This window comes from Centruroides vittatus, unplaced genomic scaffold (genome assembly GCF_030686945.1).
Source record: "Centruroides vittatus isolate TY-2023 unplaced genomic scaffold, ASM3068694v2 scaffold_435, whole genome shotgun sequence".
NCBI classification, from domain to species: Eukaryota; Metazoa; Arthropoda; class Arachnida; order Scorpiones; family Buthidae; genus Centruroides; species Centruroides vittatus.
The window spans coordinates 2,284,380-2,308,852 of NW_027122708.1; the positions used below are offsets into that span (position 1 = coordinate 2,284,380).

At 27.3% G+C, this 24,473-nt stretch overlaps 1 protein-coding gene across 6 annotated transcripts in view; it reads right to left on the reverse strand.

The window, feature by feature from the left end:
* The window catches only part of LOC136989043 (peripheral plasma membrane protein CASK-like), a 262,489-nt gene that overhangs the window by 85,122 nt on the left and 152,894 nt on the right, over nt 1-24,473 (reverse strand). For 3 of the 6 annotated variants that reach the window (XM_067287109.1, XM_067287105.1, XM_067287106.1), the window contains one exon: nt 19,619-19,648. The exons of the other annotated variants lie outside the window; for them this stretch is intronic. In XM_067287109.1, coding sequence (XP_067143210.1) covers nt 19,619-19,648 — 30 coding nt within the window. The remainder of the gene's footprint in view (nt 1-19,618; nt 19,649-24,473) is intronic. 6 annotated transcript variants of the gene reach the window in all.

Consider the following 24,473-nt stretch of genomic DNA (forward strand, 5'->3'; position numbering starts at 1 on the left):
TTCTCTAATTTTTAATTTAAATGATTTCAGTATAGTAAACTACATTTCTGAATAATTGAAAGTATTAAAAATATTTTTTTTTCTATTACTATTAGAAAAAAAAAAAGACTTTTGAACAGAAAAATTATGAAATTATGAAAAAATTAATTAAATAAATAAGTTTATTGAACATCACCAATTTAAAGATTTTATTTTTCTTTTTCTACAGACTGGTATGATTTAAACAATATTAAACAGGTTAATAATAAGCTGATGCATATTTTTAACAACTATATTCTACTTGTCATATATTTAAAAAACTTTTACACAAACACCATATTTAACATATATAAATACAGGCAATTGGTATATGAAAAATACCAAATGCATCTGTACACGTATGCACACAAAATTCTTGAAATAAAATGTGTTATGTGAAAAAATTTCCAGTTACCTCTTGCAAACTCAAATAGATATTTTGACTTTGATATATATTTAATTTGATATTTAAATTTTCAGTATTGCTCATAACCACAAGAAAAAGTTTAAGAACTATACAATCTCATAGTTGAGTATTTATATAAAAGCAAGAGTATGAATAATTGCTATATTAATATGTAATGTTAACCTAATTACCAAGGTTTTATTTATGATAAATAATTCATTTATTAACTTTACTTTAATTGCTGATGTTTTATCATTGATATGGAAAGTAGTTTATTTATTCAACAAGTTAAATATATTTTAAATGTTTTGTATTGTATTTGATAACCAAGACTTCTTTAAATATGTTTTCTTGCTAACTACCAACAAATAAATTTTAAAATCTAATAATGCTAAAATGAATTATATATGAAATAACTTTTTTTGTTATATATTTATTTTATTTCCATACATTAAGCAAAATATGGAAAAATAATATATAATTATTTCCTCATATTTTTAATTTATGTTATATCATTTCTCAATTACATAAATTTTTATTTTCTTTTTAAGAAAAACATAAAAATTCCATTGCTGTAATAGGGGTCGTCCATAAATTACGTAAAGGCGATTTTGGCCATTCTAGACCCCCACCCATCCCTATCTTACGTAACATTTAGGCATGATTTTATAGAAAGATTTTAACAAAAAAAATTTTTTTTTATGAAACCCTAAAAACCATAGGTCCAAAATATATAATTGTTAATTAGTTAATTAATATGTACTATTATTTATAAAAGACTTTACGTGAACAAATTAAAAATATAAAAATTTAATAAATTCGAATGAACAATTTATTTTAAGAACTTCAGTTTTTAATTATTAACAATATTTTTATCATCATCATCATTAATCAATATCATAATATTCATTTTTATATTAATTTCAATTTTCACTTATCCATGGATTTTTCAGCCAATTTTTAAGCGATTCAATCGCAGGGCAAAGAGTATGATTCAGAAACTTCATTGTTTTTTAATTCAAGAGATTCTGTACTCTCAACATGTTCTTCAGACATCCATTCATCTACTGGCTTTATTTGATCGTTAATTTTCATTATATTGTCAAATTCTTTCAGCTCCAATAGGCACTCAAAATCTGTGGCATGGCTAGCAGCAGTCGATTTATCATGTTTTCCACTTATGGCAATGTAAGTTGGCCTTGAGTAACTCACTGCTTCAGGATCTCCCAGTCCTTGTGGTCTATTAATAGCGAGGTTGAGGCCAAAGTTTTCAACATGAAAACGTATACGTCGGACGTTCAGTGCCGCTTTCCTGTAAGCCTAGAAGTTTGACAATGGTGTTTGGAAAGTCAGTGGAATAATGCTTGACATTTCAAACACCATTGTCAAACTTCTAGGCTTACAGGAAATCGGCACTGAACGTCCGACATACACGTTTTCACGTTTAAAACTTTGGCCTCAACCTCGCTAATCACTATACCTGCTTAAACTAATGGGATCAGTTTGTGTCTTTCTGATACAATAAAATCATGATCAGGAAGCTTTACTCTGAACTCTACAAGCATTAAGATAGGTGATTGTTTCTGTGCTGCTTTTAGACCGATAGGCACCTGTGCCTTATCATCTTGTGAAATAAATGAAACTTGTTTCGGTCTAAGAGCAGAAGCTAGCATTTCTAAAGCATGTATCGAGGCTGTACAAAACCGACTATCAGGATGAACTTTATGGCTATCATTTTGAGCTCAGCATAATTTCACGGGAGTGGTTATTACACATCTTATTCCTTTGATGGTATTAGAATTTTGCGGAAGAAATCACAAATATGTAGCGCTTCTGGATAAATTAAAACCTTCTTCCAAAAGCTTTGTATGCAACTCATCGAGAGTTTTACATGCTCTTATTTCATCTGTGCAATGACAATCATGTGTTGCACTTCCGAAAGAAGCTATTTCCGTACTAGTTTGTAACAAAACCGGCTGCTCCTCCTCGATGCACAGTCTCCCAGTTTTTTTTTTTTTTTTTTAAGTTGAAGCTGCAGCCACATTAGATTCACATATCAATTTCAGTTTGCTTTTTCGAGCAGCTCTGAATTTTTGCTGGTAATTGGCATTTTTTTTTTTTAGTCAAATTCTGTTTGGCTATACCTAATTCATTTTTGGTTTTTATAATATCATTTAGTGACATGTCTCCTCCTAGATAGGCATGTCAAGCTAAAAGCTGAATGTTCAATTTATTTTTTAAACTTGTAACTTTTTCAGCATCATCATCTTGAGCTGGAGCTTTGTATGGTTTTTTTTATGAGCTTTTGGCAAAGATATACTATTTTCAACAGTAGACTTAACATTGATGCTTTTTGCAGTAGGAAGAGGAGTATTATCATCTTGGTTAGGGGCTGAATTAGTTATTATTTTTGCAATGATTTCAGACTCTTTCTTTTGATTGACTAGGTTATAATGATTCTGTTTCATAAAAATAATAATAATTATATATATATATATATATATATATATATCAAGTTCATAATATTTTATTGATAAGAAAGTAAAAAAGTATAAAAAGCAACTTAATATACAATGCTCAATATGGCACTGATACGAAAAAGTTCACTACTTTACTTTACATAAAAATAGTACTTCGGTCCATACAAGATATGCATCTTTTTGAACGTTATCACTTTTCTTGTCAGCATGTGCTTTTTTATGACTTGAGGAATCTTTGGTAAACATCATCTAAGTTTATTTTTTGCATTTTTACATTTATTATTCTATCACGTCACATGAAATGGCATTAGTACGAGTGTTCTTAACAGAAACCACCCAATTAAAGCCAAATTCAAAACTCAACAAGATCAAAAAATAAAAATAAGAATATTACATAAGATGAAAACAATTACCTCCTACTCGAGTAAGAAAAATTGTAAGAAATCCTTGACCCCCACCCACCCCAAAATACCTTATGTAATTTATGGACGGCCCCATATCTACATTTACCATACAAATGATGAACATAAAACATCACGTCAATTTTAGAACAAATAGTCATCTAGAATGATTATATTAATAAACTTCTTATTCGTTCAAAATTTTTATTTTAAATTTAGTTTTTATCTAGAATTTCTGACACACACTTTTTATATTCAAATTGGATAGTATAATTTTAAACTCAATTCTTTTATACTAACTTTTCTCATTTCAAAAACTAGCTATTTGTATATGTGATTTTTTTAATAGGAATTTTGAACTCCTTTGACAAACATTTTATTTGAATTATAATTAGCACATTGATTTTGTTAAATAATTTTTTTTTAACATCAATTATTTATGTTATTATGTCAACTATATTTTTTCTTATTTGATATTTAGGAATTATACAGATTTTTCTATTAAAAATTCAAAAATTTTTTTTGTAATTTTATCAGAATGAAAACTGTTGACAATTAATTTGCACTTATCATTGCACATTAGAACAAATAATTTTAGTTTTTTCACAGAATTTCATAAAACAGAAAGGATATTAAGTTAATTATTTATAAAAAACAGTGATTCATTTTTCTGGTACAGAAATAAAATATTTCTCTTTTTACAATTGTTATTAAATATAGTAAAAAATATTCCATAGTTTATACTAAAAGTATCAGTATTTTGAAATATTCTATAATTAATTCACAATTATGTATTATATTAGTACATAAATGCCAAAGTTATTGATTTTTATTTTTAAATAAATTGCTAATTCATTTTTTCTATTCTTTAAAAATAAATGTACACATGTTTTAAAATAAAAAACTTTAAGCAAAATTTTGTAATATATTACTAAAATATGAATAATTAATTGAATTTAAGTCCAACTACAATAATAATTTTCTAAAATTATATAATTTTTCTGAACCATTTAAAAAACATAAATAAATAAATAAAAACAGAGAGAGAGAGAGAGAAAGAGAAAGAGAGAGAGAGAAAGAAAGAAAGGGAAAAACAGTACATCACTATCAGATCTATTATAGACGTTTACTATAATTTATCACAGTTCAGAAAATTACAAAATGATTTAATATCAGTAAGAACTGAGAATTAACAAAAATCTTGAAAAATATTAACATAGCAATTATAAAGTCGTGATTTTTAATTTACATGTTAATTTGACAGTAATTACAAAACAATAAACAATTAATAAATTAACATTCACTGATACAAATACATAATTATTTTTCAATATTTTCATGATGGGAATAAATTCTTTAAATAGAAAAATACTTCTGAATTAAACACATAATTTACAGTATAGAAAAGAATAATTTGAATTTTTTAAACAAAAATAAACATAGAAACATTAAAAGTAAAACATAATAAAATATTAAACATAGAAAATCAAAAGTTACAATTATTATAAAAAAAAGTATACACGATGTCTGGCAAATATATATCACAAAAGATGATTCTTTTACCTCAAACAAGGAGAAAAATCTAGGATCATTTTTCTATTTAAGCAGTTGTTACTTCATATCTGGAAAGTTTCAACAAAATTATATTTCAAAATGAGATTATTAACTGTTTAAGATAAAGCATTTTTTGAAAATTTACATTGGTGTAATATTGTATGTTTCAACTATATTACTTTTACATCACTTCTGCATTGAGAATTTACCTGTTAATTTGGAAATAAATTTTTATTTATTATTATTGTTGTTGTTTCATATAAAAGATGTAGTATCTCATTCAAAATTAAACTGCTATCAATCATATCCAGTATTAATTTAATAAATATCTGTACTTGACACAACTGTCAATTGTTGCAGATTTTGATGTAAATAATTATTAATAAAGCATGAGATTAAGTTATAAGATACAACAGATGAAACATCTTTGTATCTTTGACAATTAAACTTTTTATTTCAAAAATTAATAAACACATTTGCCAAAATAAAATCTTAGAAGTATTTGATAGTAGTTATTTCATGCAATAAAAAGTTGTTATTTTCAAAAATTTTGCTATAAATAATTTATTTACGATTGGTTTATGACTGATAATATGCAAATGATAGCCTGAATCCATTAACACAAAAATAAATCAAACATCGAATATATTGTAATTAATAAAAATGCTTTGAAAAAAAATATATATGTTGAAATTTAGACAAATTAAATGCAAAATACTAATTAAATGAGTGACTTTGTGAGTTTAAATAAAAGCTAAAAATTGTTTATTAAAAAAATATTAATGTTCCATAGTGACAAATTTTTTTGTAAAAAAAAGGTGAAATCTCAACAAATTCTTGCATTAAAAACAATTTAACATTTTTAAAAATTATTTTGCAGCATTCAACCATCACTCAACACTTTCACTGCCAACTGATGTAATTTTGCATCATCTAAATGCTAGAAGTTCTTGGTAAATTGCATGCACACTATTTTTCAGATTTTATTTACTACTACTTGGAAGTGTAAGAAATTTTTATTAAAGTAAATGCCTGTAAGAAACATTGTAGAAATTATATTTTATTGCTTGGTTTCATACCCAGGACTTCAAATTTAATTATAATGATTTTTCCTTAAATAGGTGCCAGTGACTCACTTTTGTGTCATCATATATAATTCCATAAAATAAGAAAAATAATTGCACCCCATACCAAATAACAATCTAGTCTAATGTTATGATGTAACATACTCTGTCTTATTGCATTAAAACCAACATTTTATTCATAACTGCAAGTACTTTTGACAGTTTACAACTTATCCTCTTCTGGCTGATTCAATTAGACTCAAATTGAACAAGATTTTTCATATTTAAACAAAATATAAACATAACAACAGGCAAAACTTTTTAAAAACTTTCCAGCTTCATGTCTATGAAATGTAAGAAATATGAAAATAAAGATTAGAAACTATTAAAAATAAAGTTAATGATAAAAAATGAAACACAATAATAATCCATAGTTTTATGATTTTAATTGATTATATAACATGATTAATGGCTTGGAAATATTGAGGGTGATGATGTTACATGGTAGGAGGAAGGAAATATAACATGCCTTCCACAAGAATAATGTTCTTCTATCCTGGAATTATTTAAGAACTAATACATGGGACCAGAAGAGTTCATAATCTTTGTCCAGGACCCTTTTGGCCAGTTCTGTAGTATATCTATTATTTCATGTCTTCCTGATGTTCTTGGATGTGTGTCTGAAGCATTCTAACAGTAGCACCAATATAATTGTTGCTTCCAAGAGATGATGATGTAAAGGTATAATGTATATCCCCGATTTTTCCAGCAACTTGACTTTATCTCTGTCATTGCATAAAAGCCTATGTAAGGTATGTTGAAGAACTAGTGGGACAATTTTCTGAATGTACATGTGAAAGCTAACAACAGCAACTCCAAATATAGTATTGCAGACTGTATACAGGGTGTTCGGAAATTCCCATTACAAATTTCTACAACTTATAGAGGGGAGTGAGTACATAATATTTTGATTAGGAACCCATGTCCAGAAACGTACCGTTTCCATTCAACGACGGTTTCAATTCAGATGTTTAACTCTTCCACTTCTGCTGAGGGAAAGAGAAAAGTCTCAGAGTTTCTTGTCATGGTATGCAATAGGATAGACAGGATGACGTGTAGAATAATTAAATTTCCTAGTAATTGCACTGCGTCACGGCTAATTCAAATTCCTCAAGCAGAAGCGGAAGAGTTAAACATCTGAATTGAAACCGTTGTAGAACAGAAACTGTATGTTTCTGGACATGGGTTCCTAATCAAAATATTATGTACTCACTCCCCTCTACAAGTCCTAGAAGTTTGTAATGGGAATTTCCGAACACCCTGTATAGGTAATATCCTTTTTGCGTTCAGAGAGGATAGCAGAAAGAGTGCTCTTTTTACTCAGTTAACCAGGTATTTGAATTTTGCAGGTATATAACCCATCTTATGTACTGCAACTGACATTAATTGCAATTTATCATCAGCTGCTGCCTGACTACAGGGGAAGAGAAATGCCCTGCATATGAGAGCCGTTATGGTGGAATTTACGTACTGGGGTTGGAAGGCTGTTGATGGAATTATATGGGACAGGGCATTAAATTTATGGAACACAGATAACATCTGAGAATCTGTCATAAATCCATCTGAGAATCTGTGTATAATCAGATCCAAGAACAATATTTTAGCATCAATCTCATATTTCATGGTGAATGAAATGAAAGAGTAGACAAGAACAGCATTTCTATAAATATTAATAGTTCTTCCTCCAAGCCTTCCAAATGATTAAGATATTGTCTACATATCAAACTGTCAAAAGTACTTGCAATTTTGAATAAAATGTTGGTTTTAATGTCATAAGACAGAGTATGTTATGTTGTATTACTAATTCCATAACTATTGCTTGAAATGAAATTTTTTAAATTCTGAACTTGTGTATAATAGTATCATACATTACGGAAAGAAACAATTGGCATATTCAGTGCATCTTTTCCCTTCAATGGCAGCAACAAAAGTGTTAAAATAGTTTAAAAGATGAACTAAAAGAAAAAAATATATAGTTTGTCAAGAATCTGCATTTTTTTTGTCAAGAATTTGCATTTTTTACCGTTTATCGGTACATCGTTTTTGCATAGTCTGCGCAATCACGAGAATTCTTTCCATTCTCGTGATTTTGTAAATTTGAATTTGGTTCGTTCTTTTTGTTTTTTTTGTTCGAGTAACTGAAGAAGACTGATGAAATCAGTTGAAAACGTTTTTATATAGTTAAACTTTTGCTGGAATTTAAGAAAGTTGTTGTTTTCTCTTTATTATACCAGTTCCAGTAGGTTCGTTATTCATTTTTAAAAAATCAATTTAATTTAATAATGGTTAAAAGCTGAAAGTCAAAATTGCAATAGTTTGACACTAACACAAACAAACACGATAATACTTACTCCAGCAGATAGTATTTAATGAAATTACAAAATGTTTTTGGCAGCATTAAGAGGCTTTCCTCAGATAAAAAATATTTGTAATTCCATTAAATGCTCTCTGATGGAGTAAGTACAGTATATATGGTGTTTGTTTCTATTAATGTCAATTGTCAGCTGTTCCAGCTTATTGGTAAATTAGATTGCCACAGGTTTTTTAATATGTGCTTATTCTGGTTGTAGCATAAATATTTGAAGTTTTTTTACCTTTAATATTTGTATAATTTCAAAATAAAAATTAAAAACTTTTTTTGTGTGTTTGTCATATTTTATGATATAGAAGAGACTTTTAAAATTAAAAATCAAGTTTAGTCTGTTGTAAACTTCTTTTATATAAAATATAATTTATCTTTCAAAACCATTATGCAACTTCATGTTATACTTTTTGAGAACTAACTGAGCTTACAAAAATGCTATGGTGGCTCATGACTTCTAATGTGGGGATGCTGAATAACTACTATTACATTACATAACAAGCAATTTATATGTGCAATAGCAATATATAATATATTGCATTCATAAAATATATTTTTTAAATTTAATTAAAATAAATTAATTCAAGATTCAATTTTTCCCCCATGTTAACACTTACTGACCACAAAGTACTCTGCACTTCTGTTCTAACTCAGTAACTAATTTCTGTCATGTGGCTATACTGTTTTCAACAGAACTGCTAAACAATTCAGTGCTGTTTCAAATATTTCATGATATGAAATGAACATAAATATGCTCTTGCCACCAAATATAGAATAATAATAAAGCAAACTGTTTATCAGTGTTAAAGTTGTGAGATGCAGAAGCCAAATGCAAGAGACAGCACTGCACTGTTTAACAGTACCACCACAAGAGGGTGCATAGCATGAAACTGCCCCAATAGAATAATTTTTATTTCATATAGAGTAAAACCTCGTTTAGCGCTTTCTCAATTAACACTGATTCAATATAATGCAGTCTGCTCATAGCCTAAGAACACTCAAAATTTACACTGATTCAAATTATCATGGAATTTCATTGATATAATATGATTATTCTCAAACACAAACCAATTAGCAAAAGGTAGAAATTCATCATAACACTGTACTTCCCCTAATCTGTGTTTGTTTTCATACATTGTGTTCACTAGCAATGAAACAGTGTTCATGATATCAATACAATTTGGAGTGCTGCATAAAATGTTATTAATTTATGTGCTGTAATCATTGACATTAATGTATAAGAAAATCAATAAAAATTCTATTTGTTCACTAAAAATTAGTCCCTATAAAAATTTTAGGTTAATGTTACCTATGGTAGCGAACATGGCGGCTCATCTCTGAAACAGTGGGGACGCATGTTCTAACCTAACCTATTCTAATAAATTACCATAATTATTGCCAACCAAATTATTAGAATAGGGGTAATTTATTAGAATAGGCTAGGTTAGGTTAGAACGTGCATCCCCACTGTTTCAGAGACAAGCCGCCATGTTCGCTACCATAGGTAACATTAACCAAATTTTAATATATATTCAATTTAGTTCAATTTCATTAATATATTTGTAATTTATTGTAATTTTCTATATTATTCAAAATGAGTGGGTGTAAAGATAATATGGTTAAAACAAAAATAACAAGAAAAAGCATTTTCCTTGACATTAACATGAAGGTGCTGAAGTGATAGGAAAATGGTGATCATCAAGTTGACATTGGAACTGCTTTAAATTTGTCTACTTCTACTATATGAACCATTTTAAAAAAACAAGGACAAAATTAAGTTGTCGGCAACCACAACCACACGTCTTTTGCAAGAAAGATTACCCAATCTAGAAGCAATGTTTCAGAGGAAATGGAGAAACACCTTTGATTTGGATTGATGATGAAATCAAGCATAACATGTCACTAAGTCAGGAAATAATCATGAAAATAACCATAAGTATTTTTAATCATATTCAAAATCAAAAAGGTGATATGAGTAAAAACTGCAGCTAGCAGAGGTTGGTTTGATAAATTTAAAAAAGAAGCAACCTCCACAACATTCAAATCACCAGAGGAGCAGCGAGTGCAAATACTGCAGCTGCTTCAGCTTTTCCAGCAACTTTAAAAGCCATAATTGAAAGAGGGAATTATTCTTCAAAACTAATTTTTTAATGTTGACAAGACAAAACTTTTCTGGAAGAGAATGCCAAAGTGCACATTTATATCATGTGAAGAAAAGTGAGCACCAGGATTCAAAGCAGCAAAAGACCATTTCACTCTTCTTCTGGGTGGTAATGCCAATGGTGATTTTAAATTAAAACCACTGCTTGTGTATCATTCCAAAATGCCAAGAGCCACAAAAGGAATTTTAAAATCTAGTTTACCTGTGATTTGGGAATTTAATAAGAAATCTTGGATCACTAGAGACATTTTTGAAAATTTGTTTACCATATATTTTTGTCCATCCATAAAACATTCCTGTGAATTTAAAAAAATTGAACCAAAGGCTGTATTACTGATGAATAATGTTCCAAGCCATCTCACCAACTTGTATGACTTAAACACTTAAACATTCCGGTTGAAGTAGTTTTCTTATCACCCAATACTATGTCATTAATTCAGCTGATGGATCACGGAGTCATATCAAATTTTAAGGCTTATTATCTTCATCACATATTTCAACAACTTAATAAAACATTGATAAAACAGATGGTGAAAATAAAGAATCAATTGTGAAAGTTTAGAAAAAATATAACATTATGGAGGCCATAGGCAATATCGACCTCATTTGTCAAGAATTAACTGATAAATGCATGAACAAGAAGGTATAATCAGAGGTATCCAAGGATTCTCAATGAGAAGAGCTTCTATATCTCCTAATCCTGCTGTACTGATTAGGTTGACAAAATTGTTAACAGGACTAGGAGATATAGATGGGCAGGATATTGAGGAGTTGTTGAAGGTTTCTGGTGAGAGCTTACCAACGATGACCTTCAAGAACTGGGAGAATTCATGTAGAACTGGAAAATAGAAATTCTGAAAATGAAGAACCCAAGGAATTTCTCTACAGATTTCCTTAGTAAAAGTTTGGTAAAGATAACTAAATCGTTGATCAAATTGTAACAAATGTTCTAGATTTTGAAAGGAGTGCAAAAGCAAGACAGGGCATTTTGGATGCAATCTCCAGCTATCAACATTTGCTTAACAAGAGAAAAAGAAAACGACAAATGACACTAGACGACTTCATTGCAAAAAACAAGAATTTCAGAAGAGCCAGGACCTTTATCACAAAAATGAACTTCATATTTGTGTGCATGTTTGTGTCATGTAACATATATTATTATGAAAATTAATATAAAAATAACTTAAAATTAAAGTAAAATTTGTTTATTTTTGGTTGTGTGTCCCTCCTTTTCCTATTTACTATGGGTTAAATGACCTTGTTTAATGCTGTTTTATTTAGTTCTTTGTCATCTAGGAACGCATCCTAATTGCTAAATGAGGTTTTACTGTATTATTTGATCAGTACTGCTGGTAAAGAAATTAATTTTAATTGGGTAATAATATATAGAATTACAATGAAATAAAAATTGAGGAATTATTTTCTGATTTTATTTTTCTTTTGGGGTGTTGCAATTCTGCAGTGCTTATCATAAGCCACCACTGTTAAAAAAAAATCATATCTGTATTTTTTACTAAATCCACAAATCAAGGTTCTATTCTTTCTGCACAACTATTTATGAAAGCAACTGCTGATTGAGTTCTGCTTGAAATTTATAGAAAAAACAAGAGTTTTTCACTAATAATTATAGAAGAGCTTCTAATACAAATAAAAGGAAGAACTTTATAAACAATAGAAAGATGTGACAAAATTTAGATTCACAGATTTACCTAATTAGAAAGTGCAAATATTATTTTAATTGCACAAACTAATTCTCAAGGAATGTACAGGCAGTCCTCTACTTACGAACTTTCGAAGTTACGAACAAAGCTGACAGATGGCAGGTTAACATGAGCGTGAGAGGTAGGTGAGAGGCTCTTAGTTGAGTTTGGACTGTAGTCATGTGTCAATCGCGCATAGTGTCATTTGTTTACTATTAAAGTGCAGTTGGTTATTTTTTATGTACAGTCAAGTTTATTTTTGAAGTTTTACGTTAAAAACATTTACAGTACATGCATATGTACATTTGTAGTTGTTTCAAATGAGTAATTTTAATAAATAATGTACATGTGATTAATTTGAATTTATACTTCCCTTTAACAATCTTAATTCAACATTATTCAAGTAGCCTAAACATTACATAATTGTAAAAACAACATTGTATTTAAGTTCTTGCACCAAACAGCGTCTTTTCGAGTTACAAACTTTTCGAATTGCGAACGACCGCTACGAATGGATTAAGTTCGTAAGTAGACGACTTACTGTATATGAATTTGAACAGTATATCTGACAGACAAAATTAATTTTATGAAAAAAAAGTTTTCAGAAGACTAAGTTTGAGGTTTTAAAAGCATATTCCAATTGGCTAAATATAATTGAATACCTTATATTTATTTACTTTTATTTAAACTCAAAAAGCATTCAAGTTAATTTAAGTGCTGAAATTGATTTTTTGTAAGTTTAAGTTTCACTAACAAAAATTTTATTTTATTTTTTTTTGCACAGCATTCAAATAAAGAAAAATTTGTTGAATAAGTTTTAGAACAGTATGAATGTATTCTTGAAAATGTTTATGAAATTAAAATCATTCTTCTAAATATTCTAGACATGATTATATGCCTTTTGCTTTGCTTTCTATCATGATAATCATGAGATACTATCAAGTAATTTTATTGTTTTAATTATTTTCTTGTTTATTGACTGTTTTAATCAGCAAAATCTAAAGGGCAAACCTCAGAATATTCCTGGACAGATTACATGTCCAAATTGTTTTTTTAATTTTAATCTTTAATAATTTATGACTATTATTGAGAGAGATTGATTTTTCTATAAACTCAAGTAGTTAGGCAAGTCCATTAACTGCTATTTTTTAATTATTCTCAAAACAATGATTAAGCTTGAAGACAAAACAAATATATGAGCATCTGCATGAATGTATTAATACAAAAGCTTTTTCATTTTAAATACATATATAACTTTTAAATTAAAATTCAATATGAAATATATTAAGTAATAGATAAAAACAATAAGTGATGCTTTTTAGAAGAGAATGCGCAGTGATTCTCAAATATTTTCAGATTTTGTTTGGTGATTTAGTCTTTATATGTTGTTCAATTTAACTTATAACAGTTTTAAAAAACATTTAGCATCACTTCAATTCTGTAATTATGAGAAAAGAAGTAAAATATTTATTGTTTTTCAAACTTCTGACTTAAAATGTTATGTTAAAGATAATAAAATAAACAAATGAATCTTTTGATATGAAAACATTTGAGAATAACTGTATGCATTAGCTCCAAATAAAATAATAAATCTAGTCTATTAAAGGCATTTTTCAAGAAATCAATAATAAAAAAGCATTTTCTACTAAAATAAAAAGTCACCATAACTAATCATAAATAAAACTATTTTATTCAGATAAATTATGTAAATTGATAACTTTCCCAATATATTTCATATTTAATTTTAAGAAATGTATATATGTAACTAGTAAATCTATTTCAATATTTTATTTATGCAATAAATATATAATTTTACATATGAAAACATTTAGATATTACAAATTGCTTCAATTTTCTTTATTAAATTTTTAGATGACATTTAATTTTTGTAAAATAGAATACTTTCCATAGTTGTTCATTAGTTTTCTATGAAATCTGCCTTTTAGTTTACAATACAATGTATTGTAAATATACAAACAAATATATTATACATATGGTCTATTTCCTATTCTGTTTCACATTATTTTTTACATATCATATTTACATATTATTAATCCCAGACCATCAGGATGAAAATAGGGCATATGAAGTGAATAGTGCAATAAAGCAGTGCATTACATTTTAAATCAAGAAAACTTAAAAAGATCTTTAATCATAGCTCTGTAAATAACTCTGTTTTCTTCAAAAAGTATAAATGGATGATTCAATAAAAGAAGAAAATTTAAATAATAATCTAAGAAATGAATCCTTCAAACATTTCTGGCACACACAAACACAAACACAGTAGCAGATATAAGGAGACCACTACAGGGGTTTAAGCCTCCCTATTAAAAAATAAAAATTTATTTGTGTGAACTTCAAACACTATTGTTTTAAAATATTTATAATGGAAAATATAGTTTATCCAACCATCTGCAATACAATCATTGTGCATACGTTAATAAAAGGTACTTATTAATTATTCAAATATTTTTAATTTTTAAGCAAGCACCCTTTGAGTACTTCTGAATACACTATTGCATACATATACAATAATCACTGATAACCTATGTACTGTACATAATTTGTAGAAAACTGGCTTCTGGAGATTTATAGCATTTGTATTAGAAATAACCATGTAGTCTAAAATAAAAAGCTGAACAATCTTTTTTAAAATCATTATTTTTCTGTTTATACAACAAACAGTTTTCAATTTTTATATTTATCTACTAATTTTTTTATTTACTTAAATAACATCTGAACTTTAAAGATTGAATCAAGCTTGATTAATTATAAATATGAATGTCATTGTAAACTTATATGTACTGTACGGTACATAAAAAAATAACTTTTTAGTTGTTTATTTTCTGTTTATTTCTAAAACAATGAATTTAATTTAGCAGAATTTAACTACATCATCAAGAATTCATTAAAATGATGTGATATATTAGTACTTTTACTAATACAACATTTCTTTTACCATCATATTTTATTGTTCATTGCCTTTTGATATGAATGATTTGCATGAAGCTCTTAGTATGCCTATGACATACCTATTGCAGCATGTCATATAATAAATATATGCCATGTAAAATTTTATTTTTAATCAATCTTTCAGTTTTTCTTAAATATTAATTTATTTCGCTAATTATTAAATTTAATATAAGAAAGCAGTATAAGTGTCTCCCTTTAGTTCAAATTATATAATATCTATGTAATTAATTAGGCCAAGTTCTAGCCCAATAGTTAATCTAACTATCATTTGATTATCAGTGTAATTCAGGCTTAATTTTATATGAACACTTAGAGTGTTTAGTTTACAATTTTTTGAAGCTCTGCAACACTTAAGTATAAATTTATGACTTTAAAATTAATCTTCTAAATAATGTATGATAATGCATGAAATTATAATTTGAATTTCAACAATACTGTCATTCAATATGCTTCTGACAATCTTTCAGTTTATAAAAAGTAATTGAAAAATTATTATTTAAAATTTAGAAAACAATATCATAATTATCAACATTAAAAAAAAAACAATCACTTTTTAAATATGTTCCTGCTAATTTATGAAAAAATTATTATTTTCCATAAAACAATACAAGCCAAAAAATTTTAAATAGATTGAAACCACAGAAATAAGCAAAAATGACACTGCTATTCAAAAGCAAGACATTTTTGTTCACATTAAAATATGATACTGTTTTCTGACAGCAATTTTCTCTTTCTCCTTATCCATTTTCAATTTTATTTGGAAATGATCTAGATGATGGGAAGCTTAAAAATAAATTGTGCAAAGAAAGAACCAGATTGTGATCATTTTAAGTTAAAACAAAGCTGATACCATTGCTTTATACAGAAAAACTGGTTTTAGAATAACAAACAGAATACAGTGGAACCTTGCTTAACAAGCACCTCGCATAATGAGTGTTTCACATAACGAGCAAAACAAATTGTTAAAAAATGACTCACTTAACAAGTGAACAGGAGAGGGAAAGTCCCAGATTGTGCGCATGCTCTATTAGTCTGTATTTAGCACTCATTCGTTTGCATCTTAGTGTTGCTTGTGATCACACTTTTCCAAACTCGTGTTCACACATATTACTTATAAACATCAACAACCATAGCTCGTTATATAATAAACAGGCCAAACGATATGCCAAATTCTTGGGCTATGTAAAGGCTATAATTAAATATTAGAAATTAATTAATTTGACTAGAGGTAGACAGTTATGCTGGCATCTTGTATTAAATTTAATGACCAATTCCAACTTAAATTTTAGAAATATCTAAATTAAAAATTAATTATTTATAATTATTTAATTTCTAATATTTAATTATAGCCTTTACATAGCCCAAGAATTTGGCATGTTTATCAGATATATTATCTGTGATTCTTTTTGTTTTCTGCAAATTGAATTCGCATTCCAGGTTGGTTCATTCCGTGCTAGAAGAAAAGATGAAGAAAAAGATGCTCCTTAACAATGTATATTGTATAATTGTTTTTTAAATAAATGTTATATGTAAAATATTTGAGTATTTTTTTCGGCATGGAATGCATTATCATATTTTACATTAATTTATATGGGAAAAATTATTTCACTTAACGAGTGTTTTGTATTATGAGTAAGATTCTGGAACGAATTATGCTCATTAAGCGAGGTTCCACTGTAATATAATTTAATTCATTGATCTGATTTTAATTACATGACTAATGGAATATAGTATTCAGGCTTGGATCATGCAAAATAATAATAAATGCAATTTTAGAAAGAAAAAAGAATTCAAACAACATCAACATGCTTCAGCTATATGATTTATGCTATTAACATGTTCAATGCCAGTGACGCCTTGGAACAGTCTAAACTACTACACTGACCATCTCGTGAGTGTCGTAGAAGTTTGCTGTATCTAAGTTTTCTTACTTAGATTTTATTATTTGTTTTTATTGTTTATTATACACTTCTAAAAATATATTATATTTTATATAATTTTTTGATGTTTTTAACATACATATAATAAGTAAACAATTATAAAAAATTTTTGAACACAGCTAGGGACAGTCCCTACTGGAATATTGAGCTAGTTAAAATACTATGACTCATATCATAAGTACATTCTTGCACCAATAATAATGAATATATAACAAGAATTTAAGAACTCTTATTAAAAAGATCCTATTATGAAATTATGAAACACATTGCTGACCTCTCTTCCTTATACAAAGAATATGGAAAGCATTAAAATATGTCATTATCAGGAGAGTCATTAAATTTCACAAAATTTTCTTAATTGATTTTATTAAAAAGAAAAATAACACAAATAACATTTAAAAATTTTACTTTATATTTTCAGTTTAAACCTACTAAAAACATAACCTAGCATAATGACAAAGCAGCACAAAATTGAGCATTTGGATTATCTAAAATACAATATGATCATAATTAACTACTCTTATTTAACACTGTCTAGAGAAGTATTTAATAGTCTAAATGCAACCAAATTTTGTATGGTGGCATTTCAGGATGTGAAAGACATTTCCATTATAAAAAAAAAGGTGGCAACTTTCCCAGCACGCAAATAAAAACTTAAAGGAACCAGGAAGATACTTTTCAATTATATTAAATTTAAACAACAAAAACAAACTTGAAAGGAGTAATTTTGTTGAATTATGATAAATACCTTTTTTTTAAAAAATATTTAAATTTAAAAAAACATTAAGGCACATCAGCACAAAGTTAAAATTGTGTGTGGCACCATCTGTTAACAGATTTCTTAAATAATAATTTTTATATTATTAATTATAATAAAAAGGAAAAAGGTTTGATTTTGAAAATAGAGATAAGATTTTAAGAAAATCTAACAAATAAAATTTTTATCCAGTCTGACCATACTCAAGACATGACATATGACCACCATCTATTTCCCCACCCTGGACATTTCGTAAGGGCATTTTTACATTTTTGGGTTACTGGAGTGTTAAAAAATTGAGAAATGCAAAAAAACTGAGTGAGTCAGAACTTGACTGATCACCATATTTTCCCTATGTTATATTCTATAACATTCAAGAAAGTAAAAAAACACCAAAACTCATCACTGTATTTCTTTTGGCATTTTGGATCTTAAATTAATCTATGTGAATTTTGGTTATGGAGACACTAAAAAGGTGTTTTATCAAGGAATGTTGAAAATTTGGTAACCATGAAAGACTGTATCACACTGCATGTGAGAAAAATCCTAGAAAATCAATTAAGGCCAGCCAGTAAACACAATCTTCCTTGTCTTTAGGTTTTGTCTTCAGAACGGGAAACATATTGAGCAGTTTCTCCTTCATTGCTAAAACCTCTGTATAGCATAGGTACCTTGTACAAATAAAATGTTGCTTGCAGTGTCAAAATCATTCTAGTGGTGAGTAAAAAATAGTAGTACCAAATACTTTTTTTTTTTTTTGAAAATGTCTTCTGCATGTCTGGAAATGTCACCATACCAAATTTGGTTACATTTCAAAATTATGTAAAAAAAATAAAAAAGCTTTTCCATGATTTTAAAATTCAGTAGATATTATTGATATGTGTTCTTATATTTGTTTTGTATTTGATAAATATAGTTCAATTAATCAATTAATTAATAGTGAGTTTAATCAAAAATAAAAACTATTTAGAGAAATTACATATCACTACTTGAATAATATTTAAAATATTAAAAATAAAAATTTAAATTTTTAATTTGCATTCATTACACTATTTATTAAAAATTTACCATTCTAAAAAGATTTAAAATATGTTATATATTATTATTATTTCAAACAACTAAAAACTTTATTACTACAGTTTAGAAATGATAGTTTTATATTATTTTAATAGTTCTTTTGCAATTATAAGCCTATTCTGTTTATAACTAACAGAAATTAATAATTGACTTTTATTATAATTTTCACAAACTAGTATTACTTTTAATTAATGTAAGGAACTATTTAATAATAAAATGTTATAAGTTAAGTAATTTATAACATTTTATTAAAATTCTAAACTTAAAATGGAACATAATGCCAACATGCTAGTTCAATATTCTGCACTGACTTTTGTATTTTCTAAAAAATCATAAAAACTTATTTACATACTATAATTATATCATTTATGTATGAAAGATAACATTTACATTATTACAGTAATCTAAACTTGCAGAATTATTTCTAATTCAATAAACTTCCTTAATATTAATCCCCATTAAAAAAGAAATGTTTAAGTAAATAAAAATGCAGATAACATTTCCTTTTTATCGGAATGTTTCTCATTTAAATTCAAAACCAGTATAATTAATTTACTAGAAGTAATACTAATTAACAGATGATTAATATTTCTAATTAATATATAAAATATAATTTGTATAAAAACTCAAGTTATAACAAATTTATTTAAAGAACAGTTACTTACAAGAACAGGTGGAGGATTTATCCTGAAATACTAGCAGCATTGGAAAGTAAAAAATTCAATGAAACATCAAATCTTTTGATAATTACTCATTTATATTCTAATTTTATAATTTATTAATGTTATTGAAGACAGATTATGATAATTTTTATTAAAAATATGTACATATACAGTAGGCCTTTGATTTAATGAACAAATTGGATAAAGGGTTGCCAAATTGCTGAAATGCCATAGTATTAAATGTACTGTACAGTACATTAGTAATAAATTTACAATGTATTAAAATATCATTATAATGTATAAATATGAACAAATTATTATTTTAATGTACATTGAGTAATTTATACATGCCACTATAATACCATATTTATTCTAATACATAGCAAAACTGCAAGCTGAAAAAATTAATAGACAGTGCCCTCTAATAGTAAATGTATTGTCTACTGTAAACTGAAAAACTGCACTTCCTGATCAGCATTGTCACTTTTACCTTATATTAAAATAAAGTGTGAGTGTTGCATTGTTGTTTAAATAATAAGTAAAAAAGTTACTGGATTCCCTCCGTTAATTAATAGTCATATCCAATTCACAAAAAATAGAAATAATAAACATACACTAATAAATAGCACAGTTGAAAGCTCAAAAAGGGTGCTGTTTATTAGAATAAATATGGTATCTGTAATAAATGTAGTATTCCCATCAGTAATGCTGACTTATTGATCTATTCTTTTAGCATGATTATTCACAAAAAAGTTCTAAATTTTTCTTTTAGGACAGAAATTCTGTTAAATCCAAAGTCCATTAAATCAAAGGCTTACCTTATATAAACTTAACTGTCCCAAATACTTTATTCATCACTTTTGTTCAAAACAATTATATATGTATATAGTTTCAGCTCATTTAAAAATTTATTACTACTATTATTTAATATATTTAATTTTTTTAATAACATAATGAACTATTTTAAAATTTTGAAAAGGGACAAGAAAATAATCTTTATATATAAAAAACCATTAAAAATATTTAATCAAACATATTGAATAATCTTAGCATCAGTCAATGTATTAAGAAAATTTTGTAATCAATCATATACTTTTAAAAAATATAAAAATTATTATTTTATTTGCAAGAAAAAAAGAAATTTATAAAACATCAATTATAATGTTCCAGTGAATCTACTCTATAAAAGCATTACTTAGAATAGACATACTAAGAAGTATGTCATTTTCTCACAGTTACTTTGTGAATTAAACTTTTTGATAGTAACTACCATCATCACTGTTACTCTACATGCTAGAGAATATAAGATGTGATTTAGGTAAATTTTGTTTTTGGCTCTCTGTGGATGAAATGCCAGATCATTGCAGGAGATTCATTGTTAACATAATAGTAGGAAAACTTAATCCTGAAGCTCCTGCTATACCACATTTGATGCTTTCCAAAGAAATTGAAGCAACTAACAGTTCAACAATTGCAAGAGCTGTCCATGATGCTTTTTGTACAGTACATTTAATTATACCTTATGAAAATTATGGTAACTCCATTATATATTTATCCTTTAAATGCTTTTTCTGTGGCTATTTTCTATAGTGAATACAATACTTCCTTTTTTTCATCCAGTTATTATGACATGCAAAAAACGTGAATGACAAGTTTCTTCTTTTCATCACAAACAGTGTCTCTTATATGTTGAAGGCAGGAAAAATTCTTAAAGCTGTTCATCCAAAAAGTGTTCCCTATTATATGTGTTGCTCAAGATCACAATTAATTGTTCAAAAATATAAGAATTTGCTTTCCAGCAATCAATGCAGTGATAACTCAGTGAAAAAAGTGTTTTCTGAAATGCCTTTCAAAAATAAGTGTTTAGATAAACTATTCTAAATGTTCCTCTGCCACCATAGCCAGTTTTGATCTGTTGGAGTACATGGTTGAAAGCTGCATTCTGTTATGTAAACCACATTGAAGCAATGGATAAAGCTGATGAGAGAAGATACTTTTATTAAATTAACTTAATTGCTGATTTTGTTTACTTCATATTCAGGTAATTCAAATATTTGATTTTCATGAAGCTGCAGCAGCAATTGCTGCAGCTTCATGAAAATCAAATTGCTGCAGCAGCAATTGGGGATGCAAAGTTGCGATGTCTTGATGCTCAATTATTAAAGCAGACTTGGCATACGTCTGAAATAATTTTGGAGATATCCGAAATCATATTGGAGAGCAAAGGACTACTGCTGGTGAGAGCTATTGATATCATCTATGAAACTAATAATAGTCTCCTCAAAGCTCCTGGCATAGTTAATGTAACAATTACAGCAAAATATGAAAAAAAAAATTATGAAAAGGAATCCAGATTGGCTAACAAAAAGTACTATTGCAGAAATTCTATACATGTACAGCAGACCATGAATATTCTCTAAATGAAATTATTGCATTCAAGTATGCACAAATCACATCCTAGATGTAGAAAGAAGTTTCTCTCATTTAAAATAATTTTAGGAGACAGCAAAGAAGTTTTCCTACAGAGTAATTTGAAATAACATTATAATGTGAAAATGATTTTGAAATGCATACAATAAAATAGTCTCATCAAAAAATTATATATATGTCTTGTCTACAAAATTGAACTGCTGTTAATGGCTGGACACCTTAGAGGTATGAAGGAGTACATGTCAGGAGTTGCAATTTGGCACAGAGTATTTGGTGCCCAAATCATGCATACATTAAAAAAAAACCAGACTTGTAGGTAGTCAGGGGTCTGAGAACAGAGTCAAACTAAAATACAAAATGGCAACACTGTTTCTACAAACAGGTGCTAGTGCAAGATGAGCACATGCATTACTCATTGGAAATTTTGAAATCCAAACATTGTGACACACATTATGCATGTATTCTCATGCTCTCGTCATTTTGCCATCCAGAGAAATGATGAGAGCAACATCAGGACAATTCGAGTACAAATATCTTCCTGCTTACTGTAGCCAAGAACAGGCCCATAACAACACAACCAGTCATAACCATGGCAGCAACGAAACCTGCCCCCGAGTACTGGTGTTGGCTTTTCCTCATTAGTTAGTGTTTATTTTTCTCTTTTCCTTAGTGCATAGTTGAGCCCTGAGTCTCCAAGACATAGTCTTGTCCCAAAAATGCCCTTGCCGTTTTACTTGTTTTGAGTGTTTTTTTGTCCTTATTTTTATTTTTAAAAATAAGCTAGATAACAAAAATTCTATAGATGAATACATAAAACAAATTACTATTTACACTAAGTGTATGTATATAACCTGCAACACATTATTCTTTGAAACAGTTTGATTAATGTTGAGGCTTTTTAAAAACCTATTTTCAGTATTACTCAGCTATATTGTGCTGTGTGTTGAACTTTTAAGTGCTTAGATGTCCTAAATTTACTCATAGCCAGTTTAGAATATTAAAGTTCGTTGTACTAGAATGGAACTTTATGATGGATAATGAAATTAGATGAAAACATTTGTTTTGGTGCAAACTTTATGTTAAACAGTAAAAATTTTAATTTTTTTTTTTAAGATAAAGATTTCCACATATTTAATATTTTATTTCATACTTAAATACATCAGTACAATGTTGTTATACATTGTATTTCCTCAATTCTAAGAAGCACCATTAATTTGAAATCAAATTTTAAGCTTTTATGAAATGATACATATTTTAAATAATCAATTTCATTGAGTTTTGTTAATTAATGAACAATATAAATTCCATGAAACAGGTAATGTTTGGCAACTCTTTCTATGATCTTATGATATGATGCAACATTTAAACAAATAATTATTCAGTACACCCCGTCAGAATATATATATATAATTATTTGTTTTAATTCTGCATCATAATGTCATCTTGAATATATTTTAAATTAATTAAAAGCCCATTACTTTGAAATGTTTATTAAGAGTACATGATGGTCATCATTACTGCTGCTAGTTGTTTTTTTACCACTAATGTAAGATATGCCTCTATCCTATTCAGACAAGTAAACATGAGTTTAAAAAGTGCATCTTAGAATTGATATAATATTAAAAATAAAAAATGTGACTTTAATAGTATTAATATAACATTTAAAGAAAGATTATAATCAACTTATCAAAAGACAAAGATTTAAATGAATGACTGATTACTTCATGCTCATGTTTTTGCAATGATATACTTTTCGATTATTATCTTAATTTATCTGTCAGATATATTAAGTTATCATTGTAAATAGTCAATAGTAACTTTATCAAATATATTTAACTTTTACAGCCCAATATGTAATATAATTAAGCTAAATTGGTCTCATCCACTGACTGAATGATTCAGTCACTTTTTGACATGAATGTTTGAGAAGTATATTTCTTAGAGAAAATGAAATATCAGTCAAAAAAGACTGAGTACATTAACAGAAAAATGTGAAATCTGTAAAATAACATATTTTAGGACCTATGACATGCTAAAGTTTGACTCAGTATTCACAGAATGCCATGAAAATCTGTGCAATGAATTAAACTTAAGCACCACTAGCTTATTTTTTAAAATTTTTATTTTATTAATTTGCTTTATTTTAAATTATAGCAATTATGTTTTATTATTGATTATTCTTTATTAAAATTTTAAGCTATTGTTTTTAGTTATTTAATAGGTACTGTATATCCAAACAAAAACATCTGAGATGTCAAATTTTGACTTGGCAAAATTTTTCTTAGGAGTTTTTCTTTGGTAAATATAAGCTTGGTGCTTAAAGATGAAATGTAAAGTAAATAAAAGTAAAAATCTTGTGGATACTGCTAACAAGCAACAAGCTTATCTTTAGCAAAGAAAAATTTTGATCGTCATCTAAAATGTCATA